At 52.2% G+C, this 17,866-nt stretch overlaps 1 protein-coding gene across 2 annotated transcripts in view; it reads right to left on the bottom strand.

The window, feature by feature from the left end:
* Window positions 1-17,866, bottom strand: part of SYNJ2 (synaptojanin 2) — a gene marked incomplete at both ends in the record, with an annotated part of 106,705 nt that overhangs the window by 72,995 nt on the left and 15,844 nt on the right. For both annotated transcript variants that reach the window (XM_080700251.1, XM_080700252.1), the window contains one exon: window positions 264-350. In XM_080700251.1, the coding sequence (XP_080556377.1) occupies window positions 264-350 (87 nt within the window). The remainder of the gene's footprint in view (window positions 1-263; window positions 351-17,866) is intronic.

Raw genomic sequence — 17,866 nt, 5'->3', positions numbered from 1 at the left:
TCCTTCTCTTAGAAGGAACACAGATCCCTAGAAAGTGACTGAGGCCCTGGGGACAGAAGCCCCAGGTCACACTTGGGCAAAACTTGGGTCCTGGAGGGCGAGCTGAAGGGAGCTTTAGGGCCAGGACTCCAGTCCCCCTCCATCCCAGACAGTGAGAGGCAACCGGGCTACTGTCACCTGGAGGGATTAAAACAGAATGCCACCCGCCCCTCCCCAAAGGAACACGAGAGCCACACAGTGCCACCCAGCTGGCAGGTACTCACCGGATTTTAACCTGAGCTCCCCCAGGCAGCCATACGCTTCCGTGAGCTTTCCATACTGTCCCTTAATCACCTCCTTCTCTTCCGGCGCTGAGGGAGAAGCACATGAGGGCAGACATGAGCGCAGCTCGGCTCACGCCCCTTCGTTCACACCGGCTTGCCAACCCGCCCCCACCCACCGCGAGAGGAAATGCAGACAATAGCGCGGCCCCCAAACACCAGGGTGGGGGCGTAGAGCCCGAGAATCGCTGAGCCGCAGGGATGCAGCGCTTCCCACGCAAGGCTTGTCCTCTGCGAGCTGACGGCTTCCTGGGGGCTGCGGGAGGGGGGCGAGCCCGGGGTGCAAGGGGCTGCAGCTTCCAGTTGGGAGCAGTCGCCTCTACCCCTGCCGGCTCTGGAGGCTCAGGGCGAGACCATGTAACTGTCTCCGTCTTTCCTCCTATGGATCAGCATGGGTGGCTGCATCCTGGAATTCCCCAGGGGAACTGCTTCTACCCGAGGACACCTGAACAGAGGGGCCCGGGTGGTCCTGAGTGACCAGCAGTGCCCAAGCTGATGCATAGCCCAGTTTAAAAGCAAGATGAGAGCCGGGCGTGGTGGCGCACATTTGTAATGCCCGCACTTGGGAGGCTGAGACAGGAGGATCGCACAGGTTCGAAGCCAGCCTCACTGGCTTAAGAGACCCTGTTTCTAGAATTAAAAAAAAGTATAAAAATAGGTCTGGGAGTGTAGCCTGGAGGTAGAAGGGTTTCCAGAAACCCCAGTACCACAAAAAAAAAAAAAAAAAGAATAAAAAATTGGGCTGGGGGTGTAGCTTGGAGGTCGAATGCCCCTGTGTTCCATCCCCAGTACTGCAAAAATAAGTAAGTAAGTAAGTAAGTAAATAAATAAATAAATAAATAAATAAATAAATAAATAAAAGCAAGATGACCAGGAAGGACTGAGGAACAGGGAACCCGACGCCATCAGGTGCCCTGGGCAGGGGGCTCGGGAGCCTGGCTCAGCACAGTGCTGTCAATGCATCGAACAAAATGTGAACATGGACGAAACATGAAAATATGACAGTACGTGAATGAAAGCAGTGCCAAAACAAGACCTCATAAACATTCCATGAATACGAAACTGCTCACAACAGGCGGATCTAGAGGGACAGAAAGTAGCCGCGTGGCTGTCAGACTGAGTGGGGAGGAACAAGTCGGGGCTTTTGCTAACTATGGGGTCTTTCTTAAGGGAAATAACAATGTTCTAAAATCAGATTGTGGTGAGATGGTTGTACAACCCGAGAAGTGTATTAAAAAGCAGGGAATTATACACTTTAATGGGTAAGTTGTATGGTATGTGAATTATATCTCAATAAAGTTGTTATAAAAATCACAACCAAGTATTTGGGAGACTGGGGCAGAAGGATTGCAGGTTTGAGGCCAGTAAGTGGTAATTTAGGGAGACTTTGTTTCAAAAATTTAAAAATAAAATAAAATAGGGCTGGGAGTGTGGCGCAGAGGTAGAACTTCTCCGGGTTCACTCCTCAGTACCATAGCACACACATGCACACCATCAACAACAAAATGAATAGAATTACAAGAATACCAATCTGATTAGCATCTAGTTATCAAATATTTTAATGTTATAATATAATAATACATGTTTCTCTCTGTGTGTGTGTGTGTGTGTGTGTGTGTGTGTGTGTGTGTGTGTGTGTGTGTTACTGGGGATGGCCTCCCAGCTACACCCCCCAGCCCTATTTTTTATTCTTTATTTTGAAACAAGGTCTCACTGAGTTGCAGAGGGCTTAAGTAGCCTCAAACCTGGATCCTCCTGTCTCAGCCTCCCAAGTACTGGAATTACAAGTGTGTGCCACCATGCCCGGCTATATGTGCCTTGTTATTAGCATTTTGTGTGTGTATGTGTGTATGTGTGTTTGTGTGTGTTTTACTGGGTGTTGAACCCAAGGGCATGCTACTATTGAGGTATACTCTCAACTATTTTATTTTGAAATAGTGTCACTAAGTTTCTGCACTCTGTCTTGGAAGCTGTGATCCTCCTGCCTCAGCCTCCTTCCTAAGTATGGGATTATAGGCCTGCACCACCTCATCTGGCTTATTAGCATCTTATTAGCATATCAAAGTCCAGCGGGGTCTATTCTCCACCTCCCTCGGGCTAGTTTTCCTCCGCCACCCTCTGTCTGCCGAGCTCTGCTTCCTCAGTGAGCGGCAGAACCTTCCATTTGGTTACTGAAATGTCTATGATTTCTATTGGTGGCAAAGTCAGAGATGCGGTTAAGCGACAGGTTTTGTTGTCTGCTCTTATTTCCTCCCTAACTAAAGAAAATGCTAAGTTTCAGTTAGGAAATACAGAGTAAGGCTGGCTGTCTCCCCATCCGAGAACGCCCCGCCCCGCAGTGGACACGGTGCTCTTGGGGACCCGGAGCTGGAGGAGCAACCTCCGCGTCCTCACCGAGGGAGAAGAAGCGGCCCGTCCCTGTCCCTGTCTGCCCTCGTCCTGCGAAGCTCCAGAAAGAGGCCCTGGGACTGGCTGAAACTCAGCTGGGGGCTAAGATCCCAGAGTGGAATGTTAAAAAGAGAAAATGACAGACAACAGCAGCCCCTCCCCCAGCCCTGGCGTGCTAGTACTGGAAAACTGCTCTGGTACTAATTTCCAAAATGTAAAAAGTAGTCAGGGCCTGGGCTGCGCAGGCGCTCAGGCAGGGAGGGGGCCGCTGTTACAGTGCAGAGCTCCCCTCTCCCTTTGCCCTTGGTTCTAATGATTAACCTCTAGTAAAAGCCCCAGAGTCAATTGAAGCCTTTAGCCCTAAAAATACAGAGAGGCAATCGGTGCCTCTGTTGACCTCCTCTCCTCTGCGACCTGGCCTGGCGTAGGAAGCTCAACTCCATGTGCTGCTTCGAGGCACCCCTACTTGATGAGCAGCCAGTACTGCCCAATACAGCAGAGGCGAAGGCCAGGTAGGTCCTGGACCCCTGCACTTAGTGAGTGCACTGTCCGGAGACAAGAGGCACCGCCTGCCTAATAAATAAGTTACTAGCCCGTTGCCTTGGTGACGCTGGTAAGAAGATACCAATACAAAATGTACTTAAGGGCTGGGGTCCCAGGAGGGGAGAGCTCCATTTTCGGGCTCTCCATTTTCTTCTCTATTTCCTACTGATTGTGTAATAAAGATTTGTTAAAGCTGCACCAAGCTGCCTATTAGTTTTAATTTTTCTATTCAACAAGCCTTAGTTGAGTAAGAAAAAGAGCCGAGGCACCATTTAAACCATAATACTGGAGCCGGGCACGGTGGCGCACGCTTGTAATCCCAGTGCTTGGGAGGCTGAGACGGGAGGACCACGGGTTCAAAGCCAGCCTCAGCTACTTAGTGAGGCTCTGAGCAACTTAGTGAGACCCTGTCTCCAAAGAAAATATTTATTTATTTATTTATTTTGGTGGTACTGAGGTTCCTGGAAGCACTTCTACCTCCAGGTTACACTCCCAGACCTATTTTTACATTTTTATTTGGGAACAGGGTCTCCTAAGCCAGCAGCGCGGCTGGCTTCGAACCTGCATGATCCTGTCTCTGCCTCCCAAGTGCGGGGATTACAAGCGTGCGCCACCACACCCGGCTTCCAAATAAAATATAAAATAGGTCTAGAGATAGAAGGCCCCTGGTTCCATCCCCAGTATCACAAAAAATAAAATAAAATAAAATAAAAATAAACCATAACCTGGGAGCAGACTGCTTGTCCTGGTGGCTTCCTGCTGCGGGCAGATGTCCACCCAGGAGAGAAAGCATCGGAAGGGGCACACCTGCTGTTAGCCAGCACCCACCCTGGCCCCCCAGCTCAAAAGGCCACCGCCACAGTGTCCAGGATGCACCCAGTTTCCTGATCCTCTTGAGTGTCCCCTGAAAGCACATCTGTGCCCTTGGGGGCCTCACGTCTCGATGGGCGGACAGGGTGGTCAGTGTCAGGGTGCCCTCCCTCTCCACCTGGGTCTCAGCAGGACTCGTCGCGCCTGCCAAACAGGGTACCTCTGTCCATAGCTGTGTCCAGGCTGGGCTCAGATGCCGGTGGGGGAGGGAGGCAGGGCAGGCGGCAAGGCCAGAGATTCTGCCTCTGCTCCACCAGGCGGGGCTGGAGCTTAGCTGGGGCCTAAAGGCAAAGGGAGGTGGGCGCAGTGGCTTATGGCTGTCGTCCCAGCTCTTGGGAGATGGAGGCAGGAGGATCACAGGCTTGAGGCCAGCTTCGGCCGCTTTAGGAGACCTTCAGCAATTTACTGAGACTCTGTTTCAAAATAAAGAAAAAAATGTAGTGAGACTCTGTTTCAAAATAAAGAAAAAATAGGGTGGGGGTGTGGCTTGGAGGTAGAATGAACTTGGGCTCAACTACCTGTACCAAGAAAAAAAGAAAGAAGAAAAGAAAGGAAAGAAGAAAAGAAAGAAAAAAAGGAAAGGGAAGAAAGAAATGGAGGAAAAAGGCAGGCAGGCAGGCAGGCGGGTTCCAGCCTAGGGAGCCGAGTCCAACAGCTTGTGACGCCCTCATGTCTCCTTATCCGAAGCAGCTTCTTCTACAAAGTCGCACCACATTTGGTCATTTTTGTGCTTTCTGTTGTGACCTCACTGCTTAACATGGCCCCCAACACAGTGCCAAAGTGCTGGCTGGCATCTCTAAGTGCCACAGGGCCGTGATGTGCCTTCCGAAGAAAATGCCTGTTTGGGTAAGCTTCGTTCAGCTTGAGCTGTCATGCTGTGGGCCATGAGTTCAATGTGAATGAATCAACAATGTCCGCTCACTGGGGTGCCTTTATTTTCTTTTCCACTGTGTTTTTTAAATATACTCTTCCTGGTGCATTAGCGTTTCACATCCTAGTGGGGCTCGGAGTGATCGGGGCAGACACTCGTAGCACTTGGTGAACTCCCCGGTCCCTTCCCGTCTTCATCTCTTGGCTCTACATGATATTGAGATTAGCACTGAGTAAGGTGTCCTTAAACAGAAACACACACAACACAGTTACATAAGGATGAGATGATGAAAAAGTTGCCCCTGGGCTCACGGGAACCCTGCGTGTGCCCCAGGAGTGTGGCACTTGGGATGGAACCCAGGGGCATTCTACCTCTGGGTTCTACACCCCCAGCCCTCTTTTATTTTTTTCTTTTGAAACAGAGTCTCATTAGGTTGTGGAGAGTCTCACTATTGGCTGAGGCTGTCTTCAAAGCTGAAATTTTCCTATCTCAGTGTCCCAAGTACTAGGATTACATGCAAGCGCCACCATGCTTGGCTTGTATTTTTGTTTATTTTGTTTGGTTTTGTTTGAGACTTGGCAGAGTAACCTAGTGATAATTAATGAAATCATAAACCTCTATGAGCAGTCAGATGCCCTTAGTCCTGATAGCTAAGTAGACTCTGATGGTGTATGGAAGGTTAATGACAGCAAACAAGTAAATCATGAAATTAAAGGTCTCAGGTCCCTTAACAAAGTCCCACCTATTCCCATCAACCTGCCTCAAAAACCTCAGGCATCTGGAAGAGGTGTCAGAATGATGTATTAGTCTCTTCCTGCAGCGATAACAAACTCCTGTGGACACATAGCTTCAAACCATACAAATTTATCTTATAATTCTCGAGTCAGAATTGTGAAATGGGGTCACTGTGCTAAGAGGTGTCAGAGAGACTGTGTCCTCCCAGGAGACTACAGGAGAATTCGCTCATTTCTTTGCCTTTTTCAGCTCCTGGGGGCTGCCTGCCTGCCTTGTGCCTGGCCCTCCTCCCTCATCTAAGTCAACAATTACAGCACTCATCTGAGCTTCCATCCCCACAACTCTTCCCTCCTGCACCCTCTTCCATCTTTAGATGACCCTAGAGCACAGTGGACCCACCCAGATAATCCAATACCATATCTCCAGTTCAAGGTCCTCAATCTGATAACATCAGCCAAGCCCCTTTTGCTGTGTGAGGCACCACACCCACAGGTAGGGCATTAGGATGCCGACCTCCTGGGGCCCATGGATGGAAACAGCCCACTTCTTCTAGCCTCAGGTCTCCTGCTCTCTGTCCTCATAAAGAGGAAGGAGGAGGAGGAGGAGGAGGAGGAGGAGGAGGAGGAGGAGGAGGAATCACCTCTTCCCAGCATCTGCTCCCAGACCCAAGATGAAGAATGTCCCGTGTTGGTACCCGTAGGGAGCCTACCATTAAGGAATCTGGACGACTTTCAGTGCTTATGGGCTCCTCTTGGGAAAGGGCCTGAGAAGGACCCTCCCTGCAGGTCTCTCCTGCAAGCTGGGTGCACTGCCAACCTCTCCCCCTCCCCCAGTTCACAGTTGCAGGCAGGGCCAGGAGGAGGTAAAGGGCAGTTCTGGGTTTTCATCCCAGTAGAGAATTGATAAATGCAATAAAGTAATTCTGACACCAAGAACATCTATTTCAACCCCAGCACCAGCAGCTTTGCAAAGCCCTCACACTGACCCTGAAGCCTGGGTATTATCTGGGCTATCTGTTTCTCACTTGTTAACCAAAAAACAAAGAAATCTTTGTGCATGCATTCAGCTATGCAAACAAACCTTGGCAAATAAACCAAAAATGACAGGAAAACTAAACAACGGCTGTGGTCCAGTCCACACCCCAGGGTGGGAAAGTGACCACAGTGGGAAGAAAGAGGACCCCCCCCCCCCCCGCCCAGATGGCACAGGACACTGCATCATGATTAAACAAACTCAGGGCAAAACAGCCTTCACCCCCACGTTTTAAAAGCAAACCAAACCCAAAGGGCCGCCTTGTTCCATTCTGTTCCTATAAATTATTAACTCCCTGATTTGAAAAAAAAAAAACTTTGTCACTGACTTAATGGGCCCTGGTCTTTGTGGCTATGACCATCATAATCAGTGTTAACTATTATAGTAAACACACTGAGAGGGTTAAAACAACAAAAATCATTCTCTCCCAGGTCAGGATGGGAAAAGTCTGAACTCCAGGCTCCCTCGGGCCTGCCTGGAGTCTGCATCCATCCTCGGTGACCTGGGGTTCGGGGCCTACTCTCGGCTCCCATCACCATCCGGCCGTCTTCTCAGAGTTCCCTGGGTTAGCAGCCCACCCTTTTCCAACGCAAAGTCATCTCAACGTCGTGGCCACAACGACCCTACTTCAAAATAAGGTCCCATTCTGGGGGCTAGGACTTGAACACGTGGTTTGGGGAGGACATAGCCCAGCCTGTAACACTGGGTAATCTTACTTGGGGAGCCAGTACTTGTGTGTGTGTGTGTGTGTGTGTGTGTGTGTGTACTGAACCCAAGGGCATTCTATCTCTGAGCTACCCTCCTAGCACTATGTTACTTTTTGGAAACAGGGTCTCACTAAGTGGCTAAGGGCATCACAAAATTGTTGAGGCTGGCCTGGAACCTGTGATCCTCCTGTCTCAGCCTCCTAAGTACTGGTATTTCAGGTGTGTAAGCTACTCCTTTTAAAAGCTGGACTGTCCCAGCTCAGTGAAGTGACACATGCCTGTAATCCTAGGACATAGGAGGCTGAGACAGGAGGATTGCAGGTTCTACACCAGCACACAGTAACTTAGAGAAACCCTGTTTCTAAATAAAAAATAAATGCATGGTGGTACATACCTCCCAGTATTTGGGAGGCCGAAACAACAAGATCCAAGGTTTGAGGCCAACCTCAGCAATTTAGTGAGGTTCCCACAACTCAGTGATATTGGGGTACATGGGGGCAAAGAAAATATGGCCCGACGGCAGGGAACAGGCTTTATTTAGGAATAAAACCTGGAAGGAAGCATCTGACTGGGGAGAGAGCACACTCTTCACAGGCTAGGGGCTTTTTATGGGCATGGAAGCCAGGGGGTGAGTACAGAAGTCGTTGTGTAAGCCACTGGTCAGGTCATCTCAGGGTACAGCAATGGTAAGGGGGCTCCTCAGGCATGACCTCATGACCAGACTTCACAGTGCCCACAAGTGAGACCCTGTTTAAAAAAAAAAAAAAAAAAAAAAAAACAGAAACACAAGCGTGTGGTGGCGCACGCTTGTAATCCCTGCGCTTGGGAGGCGGAGACAGGAGGATCGCGCAGGTTTGAAGCCAGCCGCACTGGCTTAAGAGACCCTGTTTCCAAATAAAATATAAAATAGGTCTGGGAGTGTAGCCCAGAGGCAGAAGGGTTCCATCCCCAGTACCACCAAAATAATAATAATAATAATAATAATAATAATAATAATAATACAAATAAAAGAGCCAGGCATGGTGGCGCATGCTTGAATCCCAGTAATTGGGAAGCTGAGACAGGAAGATTGCAGGTTTGTAGCCAATCTCAGCTACTTAGGCCCTCTGCAACTTAGTAAGACCCTGTTTCAAAATAAAGAATAAAGCTGGGCATGGTGGCACACGCTTGTAATAGCATTTGGGAGGCTGAGACAGGAGGATCACGGTTCACAGACAGCCTCAGCTGCTTAGTGAGGCCCTTTGCAACTCAGTGAGACCATTTCAAAATAAAATAAAATATAGGGCTGGGGGTATAACTCTCAGAGGTAGAATGCCCCTAGGGTCCATCCTCAGTACTGCAAAAATAAAAATTAATTAATTAATTAATTAAAAAACAGGGCTAGGGGTGTAGCTAGGAGGTACAATGCCCCTGGGTTCAATTCTCAGTACATCAAAAATAAATAAATAAATAAATAAAAATAAAATAAGGCTTGAGGTATAGATCAGAGATAGAGCACCACTTTTCTGTGTGTGTGAGACCAATATCCCCCCAAAATAAAATAAAAGTCAGACTCCCCTGCAGATGTTATCCAGTGGGCTTCTTCTCTTTCCTGCCCCCAGGCTGCAGGACCCCAACTGCCCTCACTGCCCCTCCCAGCATTGGCCTGGTCCAGACACATCGCCCACTCTGCTCACCCTAAACAACCGTTTCTCCACAAGGAGTCCAGAAGGAGGAAGAAATTCCCTTGGCTTGCACAAATCAGATGTCTAAGAGTACCAGGTGTGAGTGAATGAGGGAAGCCCGGGAAGGCCACGCTGGCCAGAGAACACACCTCCTGGGCAGGCGAAGTGGACAGCCACTGTCGGGCCGCCAGGCTGTAGTTTCTTGAGAGAAATAGGACAGCTCTGGTTTTCAGTGTTGGCAGCCAGTCAGGGTTTATTTTCGGCGCCGCGTGGGTGGCCCCACACCTCAGCAGGCTGCATGCGCCTGCCCACAGCAACTCGCCCCTCCTTACCCTCAAAAATAGCTGGAATATTCCCATCTTCACACCTTTGGCTGCGTTTCCGGCAGGTTTTCCCACAGGAGATCTCTTTTGCGCCCTCTCCCTGCCCATGAACTTCCGGCCTGTGAGGATGCCCTGCCCCTCAGCCTCTGTCCCCGGGTTCAGCCACTGATCAGCGGACCCCGTTAGGAGTGCCAACCTGTCATGGCACACCCCGTCCAGGCACAGGGACCCTGGAAAACCCGATGAAAGTCATCCATGGCAGAAGGGAGCGAGGCCGGCAGCTGACAACGGCAAAGGTGGGACTCAGCAGACAGAGGAGTGGCAGCCGGTGGGCTGGCCTGGGTGCAGCGGGAGGTGCCGCTGCCCGGGCAGACCAGGATGCAAGGCTGGGCAAAGTCCACTGGTGCCCAGGCAGACAAGGTCAACACATCCACTACAGACAGGGACCAAGGAGGAGCTCAGAGAAGAGAGGAGCATGCGAGGCAGGGGGACGACATTTTGGACACTTTGGTCTGAGAAGACCTTGATACAGGTGACATTTGACTGCAAGCCTGAAGGTAGAGAGAAATGTGGGGTGGGTGGGGTGCAACAGGCCCAGAAGAGCTCGTGCAAAGAATCTGAGGCAGAAGCACTTGTGTGTGTGTGTGTGTGTGTGTGTGTGTGGTACTGGGGACTGGACCCAGGAGTATTCTACCTTTAAGCTACACCCCAGCCTGGTTTTATTTCTTATTTGGAAACAGGGTCTCAGTAGGTTGATGAGAGTCTCACCACTTGCTGAGGCTGTCCTCGAACCTGCGATCCTCCTGTCCCAGCACTTCTAATGTGTGCAAGGATGAGTGCGGAGCTCTGCTGAAGGTTCACAGAGGCCACACAGGGCCTTGCTGGCCATAAAGATGCGGGGCTTCGCTCAGGGAGATGGAGCCACGGCAGGGTTTTGAGGGTCATTCTAGCTGCTGTTGAGAACACTCTAGAGGCAGTCTGTGATCTAGGCAAGGGAGGACCTAGTGTGGCCCAGGGCAGTAGCAACAGGTGCTAAGAAGCAGGAAGCAATAAACTCTGGAGACAGTCTGTCTGTCTGTCTGTCTGTCTGTCTGTCTCTCTCTCTCTCTCTCTCTCTCTCCTTTGAAAATTTTCTAAGCAACATAAAGGCCCCGTGTACTCACATCACCCTGAGCCCGGCTCCACCTCCATCAACCCGCCCTGCCCAGCTTGCTTCAGCCCCCACCCCCTCCCTGCCCCAGGATCAGTGGGCCTCAGTGTGGACCGGGAACCAGCAGCATCACGTCTCAGAAACACAAGCCACTGGCCCCATCCCAGGTCTACTGACCCAGAGACACTGGCCTTGAGTGAGACCCAGAACCCTGCCGCGTATCAAGCCCTCTGGGGGAGTCTAACTCAAGACTCCTCAGTACGCTGGGTGACTGGGTAAACCCCAATATCCACATCGTTCCATCCATTCCCACCTCAGTAAGGAGCACTAGAAGGTAAGACCCGTTGTGAGCGCCTGTGGTACTAGGGATTGAACCCAGGGGCATTCCATCCCTGAGCTACACCTCCAGCCCTATCATCATCATCATTATTATTATTATTATTATTATTATTATTATTATTTTGGAAACAGGGTCTTGCTAAGTTGCTGAGGCTGGCCTTGAGCCTGTGATCCTCCTGTCTCAGCCTCCTAAATACTGGGATTACAGACATACGCCACCATGCCTGGCTAAGGACTCTTTTAATAAAAATAACCACAATACCGTTACCACATCTCAGCAACCTAACCATAATTCTTGGAGAACATCCAATGTCTGGGTGCACTTGGAGGAGGAACCAGAAGGGCTCAGGACAGGTTGTAGGTGGGGAGAGAAAGACAAGGCTCCAGGCTGATGCCAGGCCCGCTTTCTGAAGTGCAGGTGGTAGAGCCTGAGGACAGCTATGGCGCAGCACAGGCCAGGTCGACACGCCACCGAGTGGCCACACAACATGAGGCCGTGCAGCAGGAGTCCGGCTGGGCCCTGGCCAGCAGGAGGTGTCCAGGGCCTGGGAGGGCTGGGTGCTGGCTTCTAGGCACAGGGCTGGAAGGTCAGGCACACTGAAAAGTATCTGAGAAGACAAGATCCTGGAGTATGGAAGGAAAAGCTGGAATGGCCAGGGGCAGAGGCTGCTGGATGTCTACAGCATAAGGACCGAGAAAGAGTCACTTAGCTGGGCGTGGTGGTGCACGCTTAAAATCCCAGTACTTGGGAGGCTGAGACAGGAGGATCACAGGCTCAAAGACAGCCTCAGCTACTTAGTGAGGCCCTCTGCAACTTAGTGAAACCCTGTTTCAAAAGAAAGAATAAAAAATAGGGCTGGGGGTGTAGCTCAGAGACAAAATGCCCCTGGGCTCATCACCCAGTACCACCATCACAACATAGGGCCATGCAGGCTGAGCAGAAGAACTGCACGCACAGGCTGGGAGCCAGGCAGAGACCCGAGGAGATCAGGAGGCTCCTACCTCCAGTGGAGGAGAAAGCTGCCACCTCTGGGGAGCAGAGATTTGCCCCCCCAGGGCAGAGCAGTGACGGCCTGGGAATTCGGATTTCCAGGATGGAGCTCGGGAGATCAGGCCTCCCGAGGTGGGGGCCGGCCTGGCTGGGAGCAGCTGTTCCCCGGCGCCTGCTCTTCTGAAGCACCAGGCCTGGCAGCTGCGCTCTGGTCAGCAGGCAGCCAGTCCAGCTCTGAAGTCGGACAAACCTCACATGCTTCTTTCTTTTTGACTGTATTTTCCACAATATCATGCCATAAGGAAATGCCAGCTAAGCTCTGCCCACGGGTTAGCAAAATAAATGGGTCAACTGAAGACTGCAGACGGCCCAGGCCTGAGGCTTCAGTTCTGGCCACATTCTTGAGCATGTCGTTAAGCCATCTTCTTGCATTTCAGGGTCTCAAGAGGGTAAGCTGGTCCAGCTCCAGGGCCAAGTCTCCCCTGTGATGATCCTGAGCACAGCGCAGACTTCACCCTGAGTTATCAGTTTGGAGCTGAAGCAAGCTCTTCAGAAAGACGATGGTTTCCCCTGAGCAGAGAGAGGCTGCAGGAGGGTTGCTAAGCAAAGTAGAAATCAAAACATCTGTTTCAAACACAAGCGGAGCTCCAAGACAAAAGCCAACTGGCCAGACACGTCAGCCATCAGCCAGCCAGCCAGCCAGCCAGCCACAGGAAACTTAACTGCCTTCCCCGCCAACTCCCCTCCTCTCCACCAAAAAGTCCAGGCCACAAAGGGCCAGGGGAGGGGACACTAAAATCATTAGCTAACTGCATCGCACCAGGGCACCAGAGAAAGAGGGAGGAAGTTTGAGCCTTCTGCGGCCAGAGCTGGGAAACTGGCTAGCCGGGCCCTGTGCTGAGCTGTTGGTGTGGCCGAGGTGACCCGACCCTGGGGAGGCCACTGCTTGGACAAGACAGCTGGAGACACAACTGGCCACTGAGTCTATTTTTTTTTTTTTTAAAGAAGGAATCCAAGCCAGGCATGGTGGCGCACTCTTGTAATCCCAATACTTGGGAGGTTGAGACAGGAGGATGGCAGGTTTGCGGCCAGCCTCAGCTACTTAGTGAGACCCTCCGCAACTCAGTGAGACCCTGTTTCAAAATAAAGAATAAAAAATAGGGCTGGGGGTGTAGCTTGGAGGTAGAGTGCCCCTGGGTTCCACCTACAGTACTGAAAAAATTAAATAAATAAGCAAATAAAATAAAAAAGAAGGAATCCAGGAAAGCAATTTGCATCCACAAAACCAAACCAAACAAAAACCCTGGCACAGTGTTGCTAAGGTCTGGAGGGCCCACCCTAAGCAGGTCCTTCTGCTCAGGACCCACAGCCCCGGCAGGGGACAAGAAGGCAGTATACTGACACTCCTCTCCAAATGTGCGTGCGCACATCTGTGAAGACACAGGCAGGTCCTCAGTCTCCCCCAGAGACGTCCCCAGAGCCGCGCGTCCTCCCCCTTCCTTTCTCCAAACACCGGATGCTCCATCTGGCTCCAGCCCCTGGCCTTAGCCGCTTTTCCAGTTTCCTGATCAGACCTGCCAGACCAGTTTCTGGGCTCCTACCTCTTCTCCCTTGATTCTTCCCTCTCAGTGTCTCTTGCCTGTGTCCACCAGGAGTGCAGGAACACACACACACACGCACGCACGCACACACACACTTTTATTGGTGCATTGTAATTATACGCCTTAACGTATAATTACATGACACAGTTAATAGCGTGTTAGGAATATCCTCGTGCGCATACTTGGGGTTTCCCTCTGGATACTAACCACGGCCCTCCCTCCCCTTCCGGTCCATGTCCTTACCACTGAGTCTGGTGTTGACAATCTGGCACACGTGCGTGGTATTATCTGGACTGTCACCTTCAGTGTGCCCCCTTCCCCCAGCCCCTCCCTCGCCCCACTGGACCTTCTGTTCCTCTGAGGTCTCTCTTGTCAGCCAAGTTCTCCCTAGCTTCTACCGATGAAAGAAAACACACAACTATGTGTCTTCTGAGACTGACAGGTCTCACTTAGTGGTTCCATCCATTTCCACCCATTCATTTCATTCTCAGACGGACCCCCCGGGTGGCCATTGGCAAGGGCTTCTTAACTGAGATGCCGGCCTGTTGGCAGCATGGAAATGGCCCCGTGGGTGGGAAAAGGGGAGTGCGATGGCGAGGCCCTAACAGATGAAGGTGGACGGGCCAGGGCGGTGGCTGGAGCGGAGGAGCCGGGCAGGTCACCAGGTGACAGAGGAGGGCGGTGCAGACTCAGGAGCTGGGGACTAAGTGAAAGTTCTCTGAACTGCTTTCATTTTCTTAGGGAGGCAGGAAGCTGTCATTAGGTGAGAAGACATGAAATAGCCACCCTGGGGAGCGGAAGGTGACCAGCCAGGACCACACAGGGGCACAAAAGAAAATGAGCAGAGCTGGTCTCCCTTAGGCCACAGGGAGCTGGGCAGTGCCCCCAGCGCCCGGGACGCCCTTGGCCAGTGCAGGGAGGAGCCGGGATGAAGAGCGGAGAGTGCAAGGGCTGGACTCCCAGCTCTGGGCCGAGGGGAGGGGAAGGGGTGGGGTGTGTGGCACCCTGGGGCTGCAGGATCTGATGGGGGGACTGCAGGAGGCGGGGCTTCCCCTCGGATGTGAGAGGTCAGGGGCGGGGCCAGCGGGGGAAGCATCCTCTAGCCCTGGCTTCACCTGGGATGGGGTCAGAGCGAGCCCTAGCCAGCTCCCACCTCCACTGGGAAGGCAGCCCGTGGCACCCAGGAGGGGCCTGAAAGTTCCCACTGGGGCGCGCGAGGCAGAGACCTGGCCAGGCAGCGTGAAGGACATGGAGACCCACCCCTGTGGACAAATGGCGGAGTGGCCTGTAGAAGGCTCAAGCCCAGTGCCATGGCGCCCACCTTTGATGCCAGTACTGGGGAGGTTGAGACCAGAGTATTGCAGGTTAGAGGCCAGCCTTAGCAACTGAGCAGGACCCTTAGCAACTTTGCAAAACACTGTTCCAACCAGGGGGCGTGTACAGGTGAGGAAGAGTGAGGTGGCAAGGAGATCGTGCAGGTTTTGTAGAGATAGGACAGGAAGGACAGAAGGCTGGGGAAGCCAATCAGCCCAGAGGTGGTTCCTACCCCACGTCTTAGTCCACGACCCAGAAAACACGCCACAATCCATTTCACATCGTCTCAGGTGTGTGTGTGTAGCTAACGAGACCTGCGTTTCACTGTGTCAGATGCCTGAGCCTTGGGTCTCAGAAAGACACACGGACACACAGTCCAGGAAAAACAAAGGGGTCAGCCGCCAAGTTAACTCTGAGCAAACATGCTACAGTGGCTGCGGCAGCCACGTGCGTTCACAGACTCCATATCTGGGGATCCATATTGTTCAAGAGTCTTCTGGTCTCTTTCAACACGTGACCATTGGACTGAACCTGGCTGCTCATCAGAGGGCCGGACTAGATCAGCAAAGAGCGTTCACACTATTTCCCATAGACCGGCAGCAGAAGCCTTGGGCGACCCGGAGACACCTCCATATCACTGATCTGGAAACAGCTTCCTCCTGGTCGGTATTCAGCCCTGGAGGCAGTTCCACGGGGCCTCGGGAGCTGCAGGACATTCTACACAGGGTGAGCGGTGTCCACTTGAGGTAGGTCAGAGGACATAAAAGACATAAGCAGAAAAGAGACAGAGGGAGGGACGAGGAAAAGGAGCTGGAATACAGAAGCCTTAGGCCAAAGCTCCTCAGCCCTCACCCCCAGGCCAGCAGGCTGCACTCAGACTTCTGGGAAATTGACCAGTCTTTACTCATTCACCTACGGCAATTACCATGAGCACTTTAACTGCACAGCAATGGAGAGTTGAAGGCAGAGACCACATCAGGATCCAGGAGGTGACCGCTCCACCATACGCCATCTTTGATCCCTGGAGTACTGTGGTCCTCACAGACCTCGCCGTGCTCCCTGTCACGGGCTTCCTTTAAATGAGGGGCCATCCTGGGCAAGGTGGCACACACCTGTAATCCCAGTACTTGGGAGGCTGGGGCAGGAGGATCAAGGTTAAAGGCCACCTCGGCAACTTAGCATCCTTGGCAATTTAGTGAGACCATTTCAAAATTAAAAATGAAAAGGTCTGGCGGTGTAGCTCAGAGAGAAAAAGGAGGGGGTAGGGAGGGGGAAGAGAAGAAGGAAGGGGAGAGGAGAAAGAAAAGGGAGGAGGAGAGCCACAAACCCACAAAGCACACCTCTCCCTCTGGAGAAGGCCCACAGTCCCCTGAACATGCACTCTGCTTTCTGAATAAATCCCTGCCCATGTCTCTGGCGCATGCTGAAAGGTTTTTTTGCAGCAGTCCTGAGTTGAGTCCCTCTCTCTCTCCCATCACCTCTTCTCCTGTGACAGTCATCTGCCTGTGGAATCCTTGGGTGCTGGGGCCCCTCTCTGGGGTGACCAGCCTTTACAGAAGGAGGGCGGGGCCTGGCTCTGACACCTGTCCCAGACTCCTCTCAGAGGCTTGCTCGGTCCTCCCTACCCCTGACCTCTTCAGATGGGATGCCCCAGCCCCTGTCCACCTGTCCTGCACACTAGTCCTGCCTCCTGCCCAAGCTCCAGAGTCCTGCCTTGATGCTCTGGGCCCTCAGGTTGCTCTTAAGGTCTTGGCTGGCAGCCCAGCAGGTGTGCTCCCTGGGGCCGAGTCCAGCCTGGGCCTGCCCCGGACCCACCCTGGAGCCTGTTGGACCCACCCAAGGAGCCCACACACCAGAGAACTTCATGTCCCATGGTGGGGTGACAGGTGCGAGGCCACAGCTGCAGCCCCAGCAGGGAGGGCTCCCTGCCTGCCCAGAGTGTGCTGTCTGTCACTTGGGGCCTCCGTTCCGCCACCTGTGTGTTTAGATCCCAGGAGGAGACTGCAAGCCCAAAGGGAGAAGAATCAGCCTGGGCCCACCCGGCCTGGCCACGCCGACAGCCGTGCTAGGCGGAGCCGGCTGTGCTGGCTCCATTGTTCTGGCCGTCTGGACTTTTCCTTCTAAGAATCGCTTGTTGAGTCCCTTGTCTGTTTTCCTGCCGCACCGTCTTCCTGAGTGATCTGCGGGAACTCTCCTCCATGCTCTAAGATGAGTCGTACGTACTGCAGAGGCTCCTTTCCTAGAGGCGGCTGCTGTCTTGTAGTGACACTCAGGTGTCCTTGACATACTAGAGCCTTTGTGTCGGCACATCTGCCCGCGTGGCACTGGGGGGGGGGGTGTCCCAGGACGCTGCCACCCGGCATCTCCAGGGCGCTCACTGGCTGGGATTCATGGAGCCGTGCACCTCCAGTGCGTCTTCTCCGTTTGTGTGTTACATTTCAGTAAAACGTATTTCTTAAATCTGTCCTTATTTTTTCCCTTATGTCTTCTGCATTTTATGCTTTGCTTAGAACATCTCCCCACACCCTAAGCCTGTGAAAGCATCACCTGCATCTCCTTCTCTGGCATTTATTTAAATGCATGATATAGGGATCTTTTTTTTTTTTTTTTTTTTTTGGTACCTGGGATTGAAGCCAGAAGCATTCTACCTCCAAGCTATGCCCCAGCCGATATTATTTCTTCATTTGGATCTCTTTAGGTTTCTGAGAACTCCCTATATTCCCCAGGCTGGCTTTAAACAGGCGATCCTCCTGTCTCAGTCTCCCAAGTACTGAAATTACAAGCATGCGCCACTATGCCTGGCTAATTTTTTTTAGGAGGTGCTGAGTATGGAACCCAGGGCTGTGTACACATTGGGCAGGTCATCTGTCACTGAGCTGCACCCCAGCCCAGGGTCTACCTCAACAGTGTCCACAGGATAGTTGTGGTCGTAGGCTTAGCCACTCTCTTCTCCCTTATGAGTTAGAATCCAATGTCTGTTTCTTTCTCGGCCTCTGGTTCCCTGGTGCCGTGGTTTGG

The sequence above is a fragment of the Muscardinus avellanarius genome, assembly GCF_963383645.1.
Source record: "Muscardinus avellanarius genome assembly, chromosome: 8".
Taxonomy (NCBI): domain Eukaryota; kingdom Metazoa; phylum Chordata; class Mammalia; order Rodentia; family Gliridae; genus Muscardinus; species Muscardinus avellanarius.
Note: the sequence above shows the minus strand (reverse complement) of the source record. Positions and strands in the feature narration are given on the sequence as shown.